Source organism: Coturnix japonica, chromosome 3 (assembly GCF_001577835.2).
Source record: "Coturnix japonica isolate 7356 chromosome 3, Coturnix japonica 2.1, whole genome shotgun sequence".
NCBI classification, from domain to species: domain Eukaryota; kingdom Metazoa; phylum Chordata; class Aves; order Galliformes; family Phasianidae; genus Coturnix; species Coturnix japonica.
The window spans coordinates 28,205,978-28,222,365 of NC_029518.1; the positions used below are offsets into that span (position 1 = coordinate 28,205,978).

The 16,388-nt window shown below is 36.4% G+C and overlaps 1 protein-coding gene across 1 annotated transcript in view; it reads right to left on the reverse strand.

Moving 5' to 3' along the window:
* Nucleotides 1-3,909: 3,909 nt before the first annotated feature.
* The window catches only part of TTC27 (tetratricopeptide repeat domain 27), a 90,710-nt gene continuing 78,231 nt past the window's right edge, over nucleotides 3,910-16,388 (reverse strand). Inside the window, exons 17-20 of the mRNA XM_015857781.1 lie at nucleotides 11,845-12,042; nucleotides 7,982-8,093; nucleotides 7,247-7,347; nucleotides 3,910-4,162 (exon numbers count right to left, since the gene is read on the reverse strand). Of these exons, the coding sequence (XP_015713267.1) occupies nucleotides 4,040-4,162; nucleotides 7,247-7,347; nucleotides 7,982-8,093; nucleotides 11,845-12,042 (534 nt within the window). The 3' untranslated portion in view covers nucleotides 3,910-4,039. The remainder of the gene's footprint in view (nucleotides 4,163-7,246; nucleotides 7,348-7,981; nucleotides 8,094-11,844; nucleotides 12,043-16,388) is intronic.

A 16,388-nucleotide genomic window follows, 5' to 3' on the forward strand; every position in this document is an offset into this window, starting at 1 on the left:
GCTTAGGTTTGAATCAGTACTAGTGGGTTAAAGTTGTAATTGGCCTTTTATTTACCCCAGTAGGGCAGAGCCCTGACTCCCTCATGTGTCTCGTCCCTACCCAGCAGTCTCCTCCTGCTCAGTGAAGCCAGAACGCACTTTTATTGCCTTAAACAATGAAATCCAAAGTGTGGAAGAAGTGAGTAAAAGGGCAAATGGTATAAAGATAATAGAAACAAACAAAAACACCCAAGCCCATGTTGGACTTTTTTGTTTGTTTGTTTGAAGAAACAAATCTGCTGAATATGCAACAAATGTTATCAACTGTTCCTAAGAGTAAGAACTACTCCATTTTCAGCAGGCTAATCAAACTAAAAATGCTCCCAGGGTCACAAAGTTTCTATTCATTTGCTGAAAACCAAACACAGTCGCTAATGATGATTACTCCATTGATGAATGTTAATAGTTAAAAGAAAAACCAACAAAAAAACCCCTCCACAACCTCTGCCACTGCTTTCAGCCTATAAAGGATTACTCTTTTATTAGTGTAGCTGAGGGATTAGAAGAAATATTTAATGAATGCAGCTACTATATTTGAGCACATCCCTGACTAAGCTACTTGTTGACTGAAACCTATCTATTTATAAGTGTTTCTGAACGATGCGAAAAACCATCAGTATTGCAGTACTACAACAGCTTACAGCATAACAGTAAATATTCTCTTGCCATTCACATTGTGATAGTTGTGAAGTTTTATTTCAGAGTCCAGTCACGTAAAACATATCAGATGGGCTCGCCTCCATCTGGCTTGATTTGTTTATGACTTCTAACCTCAAAAGAAATAACTGTTAGTGGTATGGCAGTTCTCAGCAGGGGACTGGCACACCTTCCAGATGCACCTGTGTATGCAGAAGACCCTCAGGGAACATCAATCAAAGCAATCCTTAAATTAACCACTATCCGTGTCTGTGTTAATCCATAGTAACCAACAGCTTTTTACCATTAAAAAAACCCACTGATTTATAATGCTCCAACCTGCTCTTTCTTGCAATGGAAACCCCTACTGTGAATGTAAAAATAAAAACAACATTAGTTAAAGTACGTTTGCTGACATATTTTAAACCTAACCATGAGGGCAGCAACAGAAGGCTTTACAGAAATCAAAGGTGAAACAAAGACATCATCCAAGTTCAGATTTAAGGCTTATAGTGTTAAATGCATTAAATTTATGACAGCAAAGCTTTCTATCACTGCATTACAGGAAACATTTTCAAATTCTCTAGTTATTGTCCATTAATAACCAATTCAGATGATCCATATTCAGGCTGACATTAAAGCCTACCTCTGTCAAATCTGAATAGGGACTTCGTAAGGAGAGTCTATGTACATTTAATAGAGAAACAGAAATGCACTTATTTTGAGAGTGCTTAGCACACACTTCAAAGGTCAAACGCCTTTAAGTGCTTCTTCAACAACACAAGCAAACAAGTAGTCATTTCTGAACATGAAGAATGTAAGTGCCATGTAGTCATCCTTTAGACTAGTGACAAGCATCTATTAATGCAGAGGCAGGAGGGTGACCTATGTTCCTGTCTCTGTACTGAATACTACATTCAAGAGACTTACCTTCCTGTAAAGGTGCGTTGCTCTTACATCTTCAGAATCAACAGCTGTATGACACACATGCGCAATATAAATGTGTGGCTTATGTTCATGTTTAAAATTGGTTTTACAAAAGCATTTCTGAAACAGGAACCACTTAAGCGATCACAGAAGAAGTAATTATATAGATTTTCCTCCAAGCTCCAATTCAAGCTCAGAGACCCTAAGTTGTACACTATTAGCTGGAAGAAAAGTTAAATATTCATATACTATTTTAATTATTATTAGTATGGAAATAGCAGGGTGGTTGTGGTTTTTCTTTTTCTTTTCTTTTCTTTTCTTCTCTTTTTTTTTTTTTTTTGCTTCTTTGGGCAGTAATGTTCCAAAGCAGGATGAAATTAATACCTATTTTCCTACCATATTTATTTTGATAATAACTGTAAGAACAGTTTTAACCAAATGTATATACATAGTCTGAAGCTAACTTTGTGAATGCACCCTCTCTATTTGCATACAGGTTGTACACCATTTTTAGACACAAAAAAATATTCCAGGCCTTGTTTCATTTCAAGGGATGTTTGGTAAAGAGCTCTGCATGAATGCTGGGACAAAAGCCGCTCACCTTTCTGAACAGACAGGTCATCGTGGCAGAAGGAGAATGGAGGACAATGGGATGTGGCACACACCTCCGACTCATTCAGGGAGACCTGTTTGACTCAGCATGGTCTCACTGGCCCTAAAAGAACATTCCTGTTGCTCATGAGTAGTGATATCCCAGCCCATGAAAAGCTTTTAGCACCACACCCTGCTGCAATACTCTGTGCTGACACAGCCCTCTGAGTGAATCAGATCATCCCTGGATTCTGAATACCAGTGGTTGAAAATACACTGTAGGTTGAGCCATGTTAGGTCAAAGAGATGTAAAACAAACCCTCTTCAGCCATGCAAGTGAATTCTCCTTCAATACATCACACATCTTTCATGCTTTACCAGCTTTATACTCATCTTCAAAACCCTGAGACTATTCTTCTTGGGTAGGCAGAAGATGAAAAATTCTATACTTGCTCTTTTTCCCTCTGCTTCACACCAGATCAGCTCTAATGGCAGATAAACAACAAAGAGAAAAAAATGAGACAGAGTACATGTAGCAACTCATGTGAAATACTGCTTAATCTGGTACGTGCTAAACTATGTAATTTTTTTTCAGTTGGCTGTGCACAGAACACTTGAAAATAACAGACATTACAGAGGTGTTTGTAGGTATGACTGCTGCAATGGGAAAGGTCTATACAGCTTTGCTAAACCCACAAGGATTCCTTCCTCAGTTGTCATGGGACTGGTTTAAGTGAAAAATCATTTCCATGTTACAAGACAGATGCTCCTCGTGGGATGAAGATCTGGAAAGACTATATTGTGCTTGGGAAATGTTCTTTTTTCTTTCCATACTAAAAAGCTTTTTGACAGCAAGAGCTTTTGCAGTAACAGTCATTTTTGGACTCGCAGAGCTAAATGCACTTGGCATGAGTGCAGAACATGAGTATCATACAGTGCACTGAGGTGGCTTTTATTTCAAACGTTCTCTGTGACAAACTCCTTATCAAAGTAATCTCACCCTGCATCTGAGAGAGATGAAAACATAACTAATATAATATATTAGTAATAATATAAAGTAAGAGGTAGCAAGAATGTACCTGGGAAGACATCTGGTGTTTGGTCTCATGGATGAAGTGACTGAGATCTCCTGAGATGGTGATCTGTTCTGAAGAGCCAGTGACTCCTGAAACGGTGATCCAGCTCCTGCTCGTCCATCCTCCACTATATTTCACTACATAAATATGAGCAAAATGGAAATACCTCCAGCAAATTCACTCTGTGAAAACTTTAATGTCCATTAAGTTACCCTTAATGGATTATTTCAATGAAACAGTGTTGTGGCCCCTCACAAGCAGGTTTGCCCTTTGTAAAAACGATAATTTTGTGGGAGCCTCACATAGTAATCCTGGCAAGTAAACAATTTATTCTCCATTCTCAGCATCTTTACAAGGATACAAAGCTTTACAAAGATGTCAAGATGTGTCCACCTTTAAGCACTGATAGGTGGGAGGTGTCAGTTCCCGCCTCCTCCAGGTGGTCTTCCAGCTTCTCCGCCCCGGCACCTTTCACGTGCCGAAATTCATATTACTTATAAATACAATCGGCTTGCTGCCAGAAAATCTGGGCCTGAGGAGGCAGATGCACAACTTTGTAACGCTATGAGAGCAGATAAGGATCTGAAGCGGACTATTATCTGTAAGCAGACTGTTATCTGAAGGAAGCCGACCACAAAAATAGCGTTGCTCAGAAAAAAATATTTATTGAGGCTGTAGTTGCTTTAGAATAGTTACTGTTTCATCAGTAAAAGTTGTAACAAAACAAATACATCATCCTTGTTTCCCAGTCACAAAATCTGGTCTGTGTTTCAGCCCTGGTCCCTCAGCTGGTTGCTCAGTTCCTGGAGTTCAGCGATCAAGTTGTCCATAGTTGTCACCTCATCAGCGATCTCACTGCAAATCTCATGGCTTCCTACATCTACAAAGCGTTGCTGTGTGACAGAGAGAAATGTTAGTTTAAACTACATTTATAGTTCCTCTGTTTCGGGGGAGTGAGCTTAGGAGCCTCCCCACCACTACTCTGCTGCCTTTCATACTGTTAGCACTCACCGTAGTCCACCCTGTGACTAACAAACAGAAGGTGCTTCAGAGGGACCGAATCCCTGTGAGGAGGAGAAGGTCGGGTCTCTGCTCTGACTGCACTGCACACACTGCCTCCCAATTGCATGGAGCGCTATGGACTTTGCTGTGAAACTCAGAACTGAAACAACATCTCATACTGCCAACTACAGCTTACTGATCTGCTTGCTGAGAAAATACTAGCTGTGGATTTTAGTGGCCATTTTCACAGTGTCTCATACTGTTGTGTCATTTTCTCCAAAAACCCAAATAAAACTTGTGCATTTGGTGTCAAGACACGTGTGGGCTGAGACATGCATCTGTGCATAATTATGTCATGTAAGAGAAGACAAAATACTGACAAAATAAAAACAGTTTGTTCTTAAACTGAGTCAATAACAAACACAAACAGCACCTAACTCAGAAGCGATCATAAAATTCACATCTTTAGAGGAAAACCAAGGGGAAGGTGGTCTGAAGTCTTGAGACACATAAGATCTGAATGAAGACAGACCAGAACAAGTTGCTATTGCAAGACCAGGATCTGTCACTTGAGCCATATGGAGGCTTTGAGAGGTATTGCTCCACATAAACATAGCGGGAGGACCCAAACATATGTGTCTCCCTTACTATGTAAAAGGGAAGTGAATCACACTTCATCTGTCACAAGAAGAAGCCAACATGTAGAGACAAAAAACAAACCCAGAAAACAAACGTTGTTGTGGAATACATCTGTCATCACTGTAACATCAAAACATAATGGAACAATACAGATATATATTTATATAAGTACTTTAAAAGCCTGAACCAAAGTTGTCAGTGTGTTTCAGAACATTCCTTGGTTCAGCAACAGGACTATCTTCCACAAAAATAGGAACACGTTTCTGATACAAGTACAGAGGTTTCTATGACTTTCAGCCCCCAAACTTCATGTGACAGAAGTTTGGTTCTTTCTGGCTAAAACAGCTCAATAGAACAGAATGATATAATTATTTATTCTTTTTTCCCCATGCAGTTAAAGAGTTCTATTCAGCTAGATGCAGCCTGGGGAGAGTTCATGCACCACTGCTCTTTGGGCTTGTGCCTCATGTTTTCCCGCAACAGTACCCACATTTCATGCATTTACAATACAGCTCCAGGACCTCTCTCCTGCTGGAAGACCCCACCTGTCAGATCTGAATGACACATGGCGCCAAGGAGCAGAAGAGGGCCCACTGTGCTATACATCAGAGCATGCGACTGCCCAGACAGCTCTGTTCAGACAGGAGCCTGTTAACAACACATTTTCTAGGGGCAGCCTTTTGCAGAGTCTGGCTACGTTATGGGAGTGGCATTAGGCTGGGACTGGTTCCTCCAAGTTAGAAATCTAAGGAGAAGTGGGAAATCTGAGAAGCAGTGTTGTTTCACCAGTCTAAAACCTGCTAATATCATCTGCATGTCCTTACAACAGAATTTTGGACTATAGTTGTTTAAAACCTACTTTCACTGCTCCTTTATTCCTTCTGAAATTACAACAACTGAGTCAGCCCTTAGCATTTTTTTGTATGTTTTTCTGTATTGAAAGAAAAAATTAACCACAACGCAATCACAAACTGATAAGGCAGCAACAGACGACTCTGTAGTTGAGTTTGAACACTCCTAAACACTTGCTGAACAGTTCATCTTGCACAAGATGGCTGAGTTCTCAAACCACAATCAACACACTTTAGAAATTCTATTAAACTTGAGGTTAAAAATGACATATCAGAAGGTATGCAAACACAATTAAGTCACACCAATGGCTTTATCTTTAACATGGCAGCAACATAGAAGCACCTTCAGGAATTAACAAAACAATGCATTAGATTCAACTGTTCTTCATCTTTTAAGACTGTGTTATTATAAGATAAACCACCAAAACATGTTTATATCATCTTTGTCATTGTTTTTTTCTACAGTCATCTTCAGGCTCCCATTTTTCTCTCTCTCCCTCTTTTTTTTTTTTTTTTAAATAATGTTGTGAATCATAACACAACATAAAAATTGTGACTTTTTTTTCACTATATTCCTATGACTTACATATGTTAGTATCTGTAAGCACAGTTAGTTATGGATCTCAACTTATGTCTGCTTTACGTAGTTTTCTTAGGCTCTTATCCTTAAAACTGCAGGATTTAAAAGAAAGCAAAAGTACAGTTTAACACACTGGTGATGGATCAACACTTTGTAACCCAAGTACATGTTATAAAACTTACACTCTGTAATTCCCATTTATGAAACCCCCCACACAGCCAGGAAGAATAAGATTTTAATTGCACTTTGAACAAAAATGTATTCTCTATCAGCCCTCAGTTAAACAACGGCAGTGTCTCATGCTGTGAGATACACTCTAAAATTAAGATAATAATGGTGCAGAAACAGGCTCAGGTCTTTGAGTGACTGGCTGTGGAGGCACAAACTGCAGCTCCAAAAACAGAATGTAATTCAAATACGATAACTTTTTCCAAATAATTACTATCTGAATTGATAAGATATCCATAAAAACCCAATTAAAATGAGTTTCTCCCTTAATAAATAACTGTGATGCAAAGTAGTCTGGACACACTTCTCTCCGTCTTAGAGGTTTACAAACCATTCCTTCTCAGGTTGCTCCACTCCTCCCCGTGATTATTCATGCTAAGGGATAAGTCTTCAAAATGACTGATTTCTTCCAAACATTTCCGCTCAACACTAAATAAAATTCTAACTCAGTCTGAAAGATAGCACTGAAAGTTTATAACAGTAGGTTTATTTCAGTTAAATCCTTGTGGGAAGAAGGTTAGTAGAAGTCTATGTACAACTGGAATCCTTAGTGTAGAGGTGAACACCTTTCTGATGATTCACCAAGACAGGAAGATATTATTTTGTCTGTAAATGACATAAAACAGAAAACCAGGTGCCAGTAACTTAATAAAGATACATAATTCAAACATTCCTACCTTTGCTTTGGATGACAAGCCACGTAAGTTAAGTCGAGCTGAAGAAAGTATCTGCAAAGCCTCCTGATGATTGGATTTGTTCTTACTGCATTTTATAGCCACTAGAATCCAAACACAGAGGAGAAGGACCCCAAAACAAAAACACATTACCTCAATAGTAATCCTTAAGAAAAAGCAGTTGATTAAACATACTTTGTTATCACCTATACTTAATATTATACTTAATGTTTGAATGTGGTATTCCTTTTCGGGATATTCAAAAAGAATGCCAAGTACTTCCGGGAAAATTCCTCTAAAAATAGTAATTCTATGATAGAATTCTTCTTAAACACATACTACAGTACAGTTAATAGTCTTACTGAGTAAAGCATACATACAACTACCTACCCCAGAGATGCTAGCATGGCACTGGCAAATCAAATGTCATAATTAGAGAACTGAAATGAATTACAACTGATGCATTTACATTTGAACTATGAAATTGCTGTAAGACCATTAAATACCTTGGAAAACAAGCAATTACCATTTTACCATTCATGTTTGCTTACTCCATGTTTGGAATGTTCTGTTTAAGAAGACTCCAAATAGTAGCAATAAACATAATGAATGAGGCAAAATTTTATTACTTTCCTTAATAAATGTTGTATTATCATGTACATTATTACAATGTACATTGTATTATCATGTACATTATCATGTATCATCATGTATAAGGACTTTTCAGGTAGGACATACCATGTGCAATCTCTATGGCTCCTTTTGCTACTTCCTTAAAAGCAGAAACATCTTTCTCCCAATCATTTGATTGAATTTCACATTTATGTGCCTTAGTAAGACACTGCAGTGACTGCAAGGAAGGAAAGAAAAGAAGATCAGTATTCAAGAAAACAAACTAGGAGACTAATTTAGTTTTAAATGGATACAAATGTGGTAGTCAATCGAGAAAATAAACATATCTTTACAGTGCTTGATATTCTGCAAGTTGAAGTAGCAATGGTAAGCACCAGCTGTAACACAGATGTTATTCACCAATACTGCATCTCAAGTATGACAGGCATATAAAGTAATATGTATCTCATTTTTATCTTTTAAAAATCTGTCTAGACTGATGGATGTGAACCATATTTGCTAAGGCATCATAACTGAATGCACATGAAAAGGGAAAAATACTTGTACTCACACTGAACGGTAATTTTGTAGCTATTAAATGCAGAACTGAATACATCAAAAGCTTTCTTTCTATATATGTGTGTTTGGTTCATATTTTACAGACACAACTATTAGTTGCCATACTGCACTGGTTCTTGGTGTGAATAAAATAAAATGAGAAAGTAAACAATATTACAGGAGGGTTCTCTATTAAGAAAAAGCATCTGACAAGGAGCAGGAAGATGCATGGGGAATAAAAGAAAACAACTGTTTTCTTCTGGTGTGAGGACAAGAAAAAAAATGCTTCAGTCCATCTCATTATTGTAACTTCTGTTAACTTTGGATAACAAGAGAACAAACCTAGTGACTCTGCACTAGAATTAGTACTCCAGTAGCCAGAAGAGGAAACAACCAGTTCATGAATTAAACTAAAAGTTATATTTGAATGTAGGGAGGTTATGAATTGAAGTCAGGACTACAGCTACTCCAAAACAATAAGCATTCAGTATTCATAGAAAAATCTAAGACAATTTATTACATCTCTGAGCTTATTTCACAAAAATCTACTTAACTAAACCACAGCATATCAACAAGGGAAAAAAGTAAGAAACAAATTATTTTTTGCTTTCTTATTTTGCTTTCTTTCTACAGCGAAAGAAGTATAAGAGACAAATGCATGAGAAAGATGCATGGCTTAGTTCAGTAACAACTCTTGAATCGCTTATTTTTAAAAACTTTAAGTATTATACAAAGGAAGAAGAAGTTGTCAGTGCAGTACATGTTCCAGAGCACAACAAAGCCTTCTGACTGCTGAACAAGGATGGATGAAATCTGGGCACTGTCAGCCCAGAAGCTTCTGCTTTTTCCTCTCCCAGCAAGAGTTCCAACCACTACTGCCCAGGTGACTGAACTGCTCATGCTGAATGTATGCAAGTGTCAGTAAAGGTGTCTAAAGTCAAATCAGAGCAGATTATTTCTTTCTTGGAACAATCTAGGTTATAGCTGTTGGTAACAGTGGGCAGCAGTAGGAAAAACATCCAAGAGAACAGTTTTTACAGTAGCCTGATTTTAATCTTAATGTGTCTCAGTCAGAGCAACAAACTAGGGCATTTTGTTGTCAGAGAGGGGAAAGAATTCAAAATCTTGTTGGTTGGTTGGTTGCACTTCTGGAACCTAAATTTACCTGGAAGGAAAAGGTTGTAATCTGGGGAAAGTTCAAGGAACAAAAAGTTTTCAGAATCCAGGTAAGCTGCTTAAAGGTTGGAAAGAGTCCTTGGTGGGAAAGGTATGTACTGGGTTTAGGGCAGCAAAGAAAGGAGTTCTCAGTGAAGCGGCAAGTCAGCAACAAAAGTCAACTCCTTACAAAGTATAAGACTAAATATATTCCAGGTTAAAACAAACAAGTTAATAGCTTTCATTCCTAATGTCCATCTAACTGATTCAATGTATATATATCTGCTGTAGACTCAAGTGACTCATGGTGTCAGATATGACAGCAGAACAGAAAGGTAAGCAAACAAACAAAAACCACCAACAACAAAATCTCTACAATAGCCAGACATTTAGACATCAGACAGACATTATCTCAAATTAAGTTCTAGGGAAAACATGGGCTAGATATAATTAAATCTGAACTAAGTAAGGTATTATGGTATGGAATAAAGGTCAAACCCTACATTTGTAAGAAGGAACACAATCCTATAATATATCTTTTCCCGTTGCTTTGTCCTGTGATGCCACGAAATAGTAAATAATACCCTTTCAGCATTCATTGACCTTTTGAACAATAAAAATGGGTTGAAAATTGCAACAATATATCTGGAATTGTTCTACAGATAACTATATTCACTTAATAGCTGACATCACATGACACTTCTGGCAAATAAATATTCATGTTTTTCAAATTTATATTTCATAATTTGATATCTGAGAAGATACCAATGACTATGTAGTATTTAAATTTAAATTGATTTTTATATTTGTTTGTGCTGTGACTGTAGACCGTTCTGCTCTTTCATGATTCATCTCTGTGCATCACACTAGGAGACTTGGATATACATGGAAACATATCATAAGTATTTATAAACATGACTGCATTTTTCAGGGCAAGCTAGGCCGTATGTTCCATAACAAGTCTGATGAGGAAACTCAGTTAAACTAAGTCATGTCTACTCCACAAATTGAAACCATGTTTATAAGTGGGTTAGTGAAAAATACTGTGATGTAACCAGATTCTGAAGTGATTACATTTATAGTATAGACAGAGCCTCTCCTAGTTTGCATGTCTGAGTAAGAATCTGTGGATATATTACAGGATATTGCAGAGTCTGTATTTCTGAATACTGAATAGGCCAAATCCCTTTTATTGTTCAGTAGTAAAGAAAAATGGGGGCGGCAAAGAAAGAAGTTATAATGGACTTGAGAAAGGACTAAACAAGGCATTTCACAGGGCAGAACCTGAAAAGAGACACACTGAATAAGGCCCAAATAATTCCAATTTTAACAGCAAAGGCATACAATTTGTGGGCCCAAACTTATGGGTAATAGACTTGACATCAAGTAACAAGCAATCTTGTGGACAGACATTTTTGCCTTGGCCAAAGGCATACCCTGTTAGGAAACAAATACTGACTGCTGACCTTGTGTATTTTCAGCTTCACTGAAGATCTGATAACCTGTAAATATCTTTGGAGTATGCAAGGCTATTTGAATTTTGGAAATTCAACACCAAATGCAAAGTACTTTCTAGCATACATAAAAGTAAACACTTGGAGCAGCACTGAGTGGTTAATTTGGGAAATGCATACATCTCAATGTTCTGGGAAGTGATAAGAAAAAAAGATGGAAGTTAACACAGCTAAACCACAAAGAGGTAATGGGGGATCCAACAGTTTAACAGGCTAAGAATTACAAAGCTATATTAATTCCATTTTAAGCTATGTAAGCACAAAGCACTCTAGTGCTGGAGACTGAGTAACAGATGTTCTTAATTTTTTCTTTGTGGATCCAAAGAATTGTGATGGCTTACGATACCACTGGATCATGCCATTATGATTTTTTCTTTTTTTTTTTTTTTCCAGAAGGTACCATTGTTTCTTTTCAGAATCAAAGATTTCTATTAAAAATAAAAATATATCTATTAGATTGCTGCCAAGAAAAAATTCAGAATATGAATCCAGGACAATGAATGTGTATTGTGTTGGGATGCTTTAAACCTTGATAAAAGAGATAGATTTTTAAATTAAAAAAAATGATGTAAAATATCTTGCTTTTGTTGGATAATAAAAATGCATGCTGTAGAAACATGAAAAACAGAAGATAAGCTTATTGAAACACTACAGCAAAACACATCTGGAACAACGGCATGTCTTATTATAGTACATAATTTGCTGGAAAACAGAAAGTTTGTACAGCATGTATCCATAGCATAGAAATCAGAACACATTCACCTTTTCCATATCTTCAATGCTATCGTTCTGTCCATTTCCATAAAGTTGGGCATAAAGTCTCCAGATTTCCCCATCATTTGTCACTCGTGAAGTCACTCTGCCCAACAGCTCTTTCAGTTTCCCCTTCAATCCACTTGCTGCTTCTCCAGTACGACCTCCTATTCCATCCACTACTGCCCTGACCAGAATAGCCAAAACCTTAAATTAAAAGCAACAGGAAAAATGGTTTATTTCAACTCAAATCAACAGAAGCATCAGTATAAAAAACAAATGTAGCACCATATAGCAAATACAGTATTTATTAGGGGAATAATTCAACCAATTTAAACTTCATTTACAAGATTCTATGGCTGGAAAAGATAAAAGGGTGAAAGATCTAAGACACAAATGTCAGGTTTCCCTGACAGGCTAGCATGAAAGAATGGCACAGAAAATTATGGCAGCATTACAAAGATGTTTTCACTTTGTAAAACGACTGTAAAAAGATCAGTAAACACTCTGAACACAGTAATGAGGTAATGGAAGACACTGTTGTTCACAGGACCTCTGTGTTTAGTTGCCGTTATTGATATATACCAAATGAGATTGAAAACTGGAAAGCAACTCATGCTGCCCTGGAAATTCTGTTTAATGCATTTCTGATGAAGTCAGTCAGTTCAATGAAGCTTTTTACAAGCACTCATTTAATGACACTACTTTCTGAGTCACTGACTTGAGAAGGTGGGCTCTGACCTGAAGAACTGAACACTTGCACCTGCTGGTGAACCGAATGGGAGCTGTGCTTTGCATGTATGAAATGTTGCAGTGTCCCAGAAACAGAAAAATAACAAATATTTGTGTTTTGAAGAGGTGGGCACTCAAGACAGTTTCACTGAACTTTAGTTCTCAGGAAAACTGAAATAACATGCATAAATAACAAAGGCACTGAATTAAATCAGAAGAAAATAAAACCCAAGTAAGCTGTGACTTACTGGGAGCTATCTTTCTTGTGCAGCACACAAGAGAGATCAAGAAATAAAAATAAATGGAAGTCTCTTACTACTGGTATTGATAAAGGTAGGTTAAAAAAACCCCACTCATTTCCCAACTTCAATGCTCCAGGATTTTTGTCCACAAATTCATATTTACTATGAAATCACATTAGTAGTAACTATAATATTAATCAATCAATTTCAACTCTAAAGCTGGTTTGTGAATAACCTCAAACCACACAAATATACTGCAGCACTAGAAGAAGTAGGGCAGAGGTGCATCCTTGTGAACCAAGACATAGCTCACTGGCAGAAAGCAAAACAAAAATTAGCTCAAAGTATATTACACTTGAAATAAAAACGTGAAGTTTAATAACTCTGATACTTTATTTTCCTAATACAACTTTTCTTAGAATTACTCAGTTAACATGTATCCTAAGAAATAATTACTGACTTCAGTGAAAAACAAAGAAGAAAAGCATCCTTATCAAATTGAAATAGCTGGTAATGTTATGAAATAGATATATATAACATAAAGTAAAAAAGATAAAATGAAACAAAAAACCTACAATCACCCTACGTATTTCCCCAGTTTCTTTTCACAGGCATTACCAAAAACATCTGAACATCACCTAAATGCAACCCTCGCCCCCAAAACAAAATAGCGTATTCTTCATAAAATAAAGTTTTGAAAATAACATTGCATTTGTGTTTTTGAAACGAAAGGAATAAAACCTATCATTAAATGAATCCAGTGTTGCTTAAATATTTGCTAGAAAAACACCAGGAACATAGAAGAAGTATAAGAAGAAACATTAAACTGTGATCTGTTTTGAAAAGGAAGTAAAGCTGGCCCTGAGGATTCATATATGTATGCATGACTTCTCAATCAATTTCTCAGTCTACAGTATTAGAATTGTTCTTCAACACTGTGAAAGTTCAGGTATACATCACCTATAGTTTTCAAGAGTTCTATAGACAATATTTTATATGGACGTGAAAAAACTTTCTTTGGTTAATAGGATTTAGCAACTGAAAAGTAATTCTTATTCCAAAGGAGTTCATTATTTGCTTTCTCTTTAATCATAATAATCTTTTTTCTTTTTTAATTCAGCATACAAGCATTAGCATTACAGAAGTTAAAATAAAGCCAGTGTGAAACCCCAAATTAAAGGGTCCATTAAATACTAATTAAAGGGTCCATTAAATACTAATTAATGATTAACACTACTTGGCTGTGCCCTATTGTTAAATAGCAAGTGAACTGTGCTAATTGTCAACAAATATTAGCAGTCCAACAGAGCTTTCTATTTTAGACACTAGCCTTAAATGTTAGATGTTAATTTATACCTTAGAGAGAGTTAAGCTTCCATATGCACCGAACTAATGAAGCAATGCTCTGCTGCCCAGGATCCTACACTAGTAGGGTTTGTTTCTTTTGCCTTTGTTAATAAACTATGCCACGCAGGATTAACCATGCAGAATATCTGTGTTTAGTATGTCACACCACTTGTATTCTTCTTGCTCCTTTTCTTTTGTGAATGCTAAAGACCCCATCTGGGCATATTAACAAATATAACTGTTTTTAAATGCTGAGACTGGTATCAGTCTTATTTACAAACTGTTCTCCAAACTGCTCCTTTCATATAAAAAAAAAAAAAAACACAAAAACACTTCATCCAACTTCTTCTAGCTTAACTAATGCAAATAAAGATTGACAGCGCTCAATAAGAAAGGAACTCCCAGATATCAGATCCAAAATGACAACTCTGCAGCCACTGAGCTTTCCCCTGTGCCCTCCCAATCCCCAAACTGAAGATTAATTATAAAGGACAAAGTGTCAACTCTTGTTCTCTCTCCTCAGAATCCCTTTGGAACATGCTCTTGCAGATTCTTATTAAAAGCAGTCTGGCAATATGAACCATTGAAACAAAGACAATATTTGATGGAAAGAGTAACAGAAAAACTTTTTGTCAGTTTCTCAAGAATACGGAGCTGTGGAGGAGCCACTTCTCCATACTTCTGAACTCATTTTTTTTTTTTTTCACAGTGCAGGATGGAGATCTGGTTTCTGCAAGCAACGTAGCAGAACAGCTTTCCCACCTGCAAAACAACTTTGTTATTCACAGAACTGCAGCTTTCCAAGTAAAAAAAATATAATAATAAAAAAATACTCTTGGCTCCAAGAAAGGGCATATGGTACATAGCAACGTCATTAGCAGTTGCAGAAATCTCTCAGCTGTTTTTACAGCCTCTGACTAATAATTCAGAGGTTTAATTGACAGTTACAGCAGGTAAGGCTTTTTCATCAGGCATTTTTCAGTGACTGATCCTCCCCTGCTGAAGCTGCAAATAATTCAGCAGGTCTGCACAGTTTATTGCATAACAATAAAAGTGAAGTCTTCAAGTTATATTTCTCAGTAAGTTCATGAATAAAAAAGCAGTTAAAGAAATTCAAGGAATTTTAAGAACTAATAGGAAAGGAAGGTAAAAAAGCATGCTTTAAATATTATAATGGATTATGAGGAAATGGGGACTTCTGAAAGTACTTCCTTTGCCATAATCTTTTATTGTGTTGTTCATCATTTATATAAATAATGCTTAAGCTCTTCCTTATTAAATTTTGCCTGCAGAATCTGAACATTCATAAATTTGCTTTCATGATATTCCAATCTTAGAATCTTTGCCACAGCGATAACATCGGTATTAAATAATTACAATAACTTAGAAGTAAAAATTCTTAAAAGTTCCTTTCTGAATTCAGAATTCTGGTGGAAAAAAAGAGAGCAATGACCCAACAGAAACCACACAGAAAGATAGAATGCAATACTTTTAATAAAAGAAATCAGTGATTTACAAATATGATTGCTCTAACTACACTAACCAAGGACGTTTCAAATTATAAATTCAATTGTACACTCTTATTTGATGCATTATGAGTTCAAGAAGAAACCAGTTGAATAAGAGTATTTATGCACTTTCTTTCCAAATTCCAACCTTCTACTTTACCACTATATAGCTTAATAGCATATCAATTAAAATCTATGACTACCACAAATAAGAAATATAACCCAAGAAAAGACTGTGCCTGTGTTGCATGGAAATTGAAGTACATGCTTCCATTTACTCAAGTTCCCAATTCTGTTTCATTAAAATACAATTGCACAAGAGGGTGACAGCGTATCTCTAATTAGAAAAGGCTAGTTGACAAATGGGAGAGGATCATAAATTGAGCTTAGTAAACAATCTCAACAGTTTTATGCACTTCATTTTTGATGTTGCTTTGTTATGGAAACATTCTTCTCTTCCTTGTAAAGGCCACTGATTAAAGCCTTTCTAAAATTCCTTAATCAAACTCTGAGCTTTTCCTTGGCCAACAGTAAAATACTTCTATGTGAGAAAAGCGTATGAGGAGTTACGCTGAGAGCCATAAAATGTATTGCATAACACAAAGTTAAAACCAGGTTGTAACTAAAAAATTATGGTATACATAGCATATTTATAATTCTGGGTAAAAATAATAATGCAAGATTAAAAGTTTTAAGGGAACAAGATGAAAAAGTTACAGAGCAA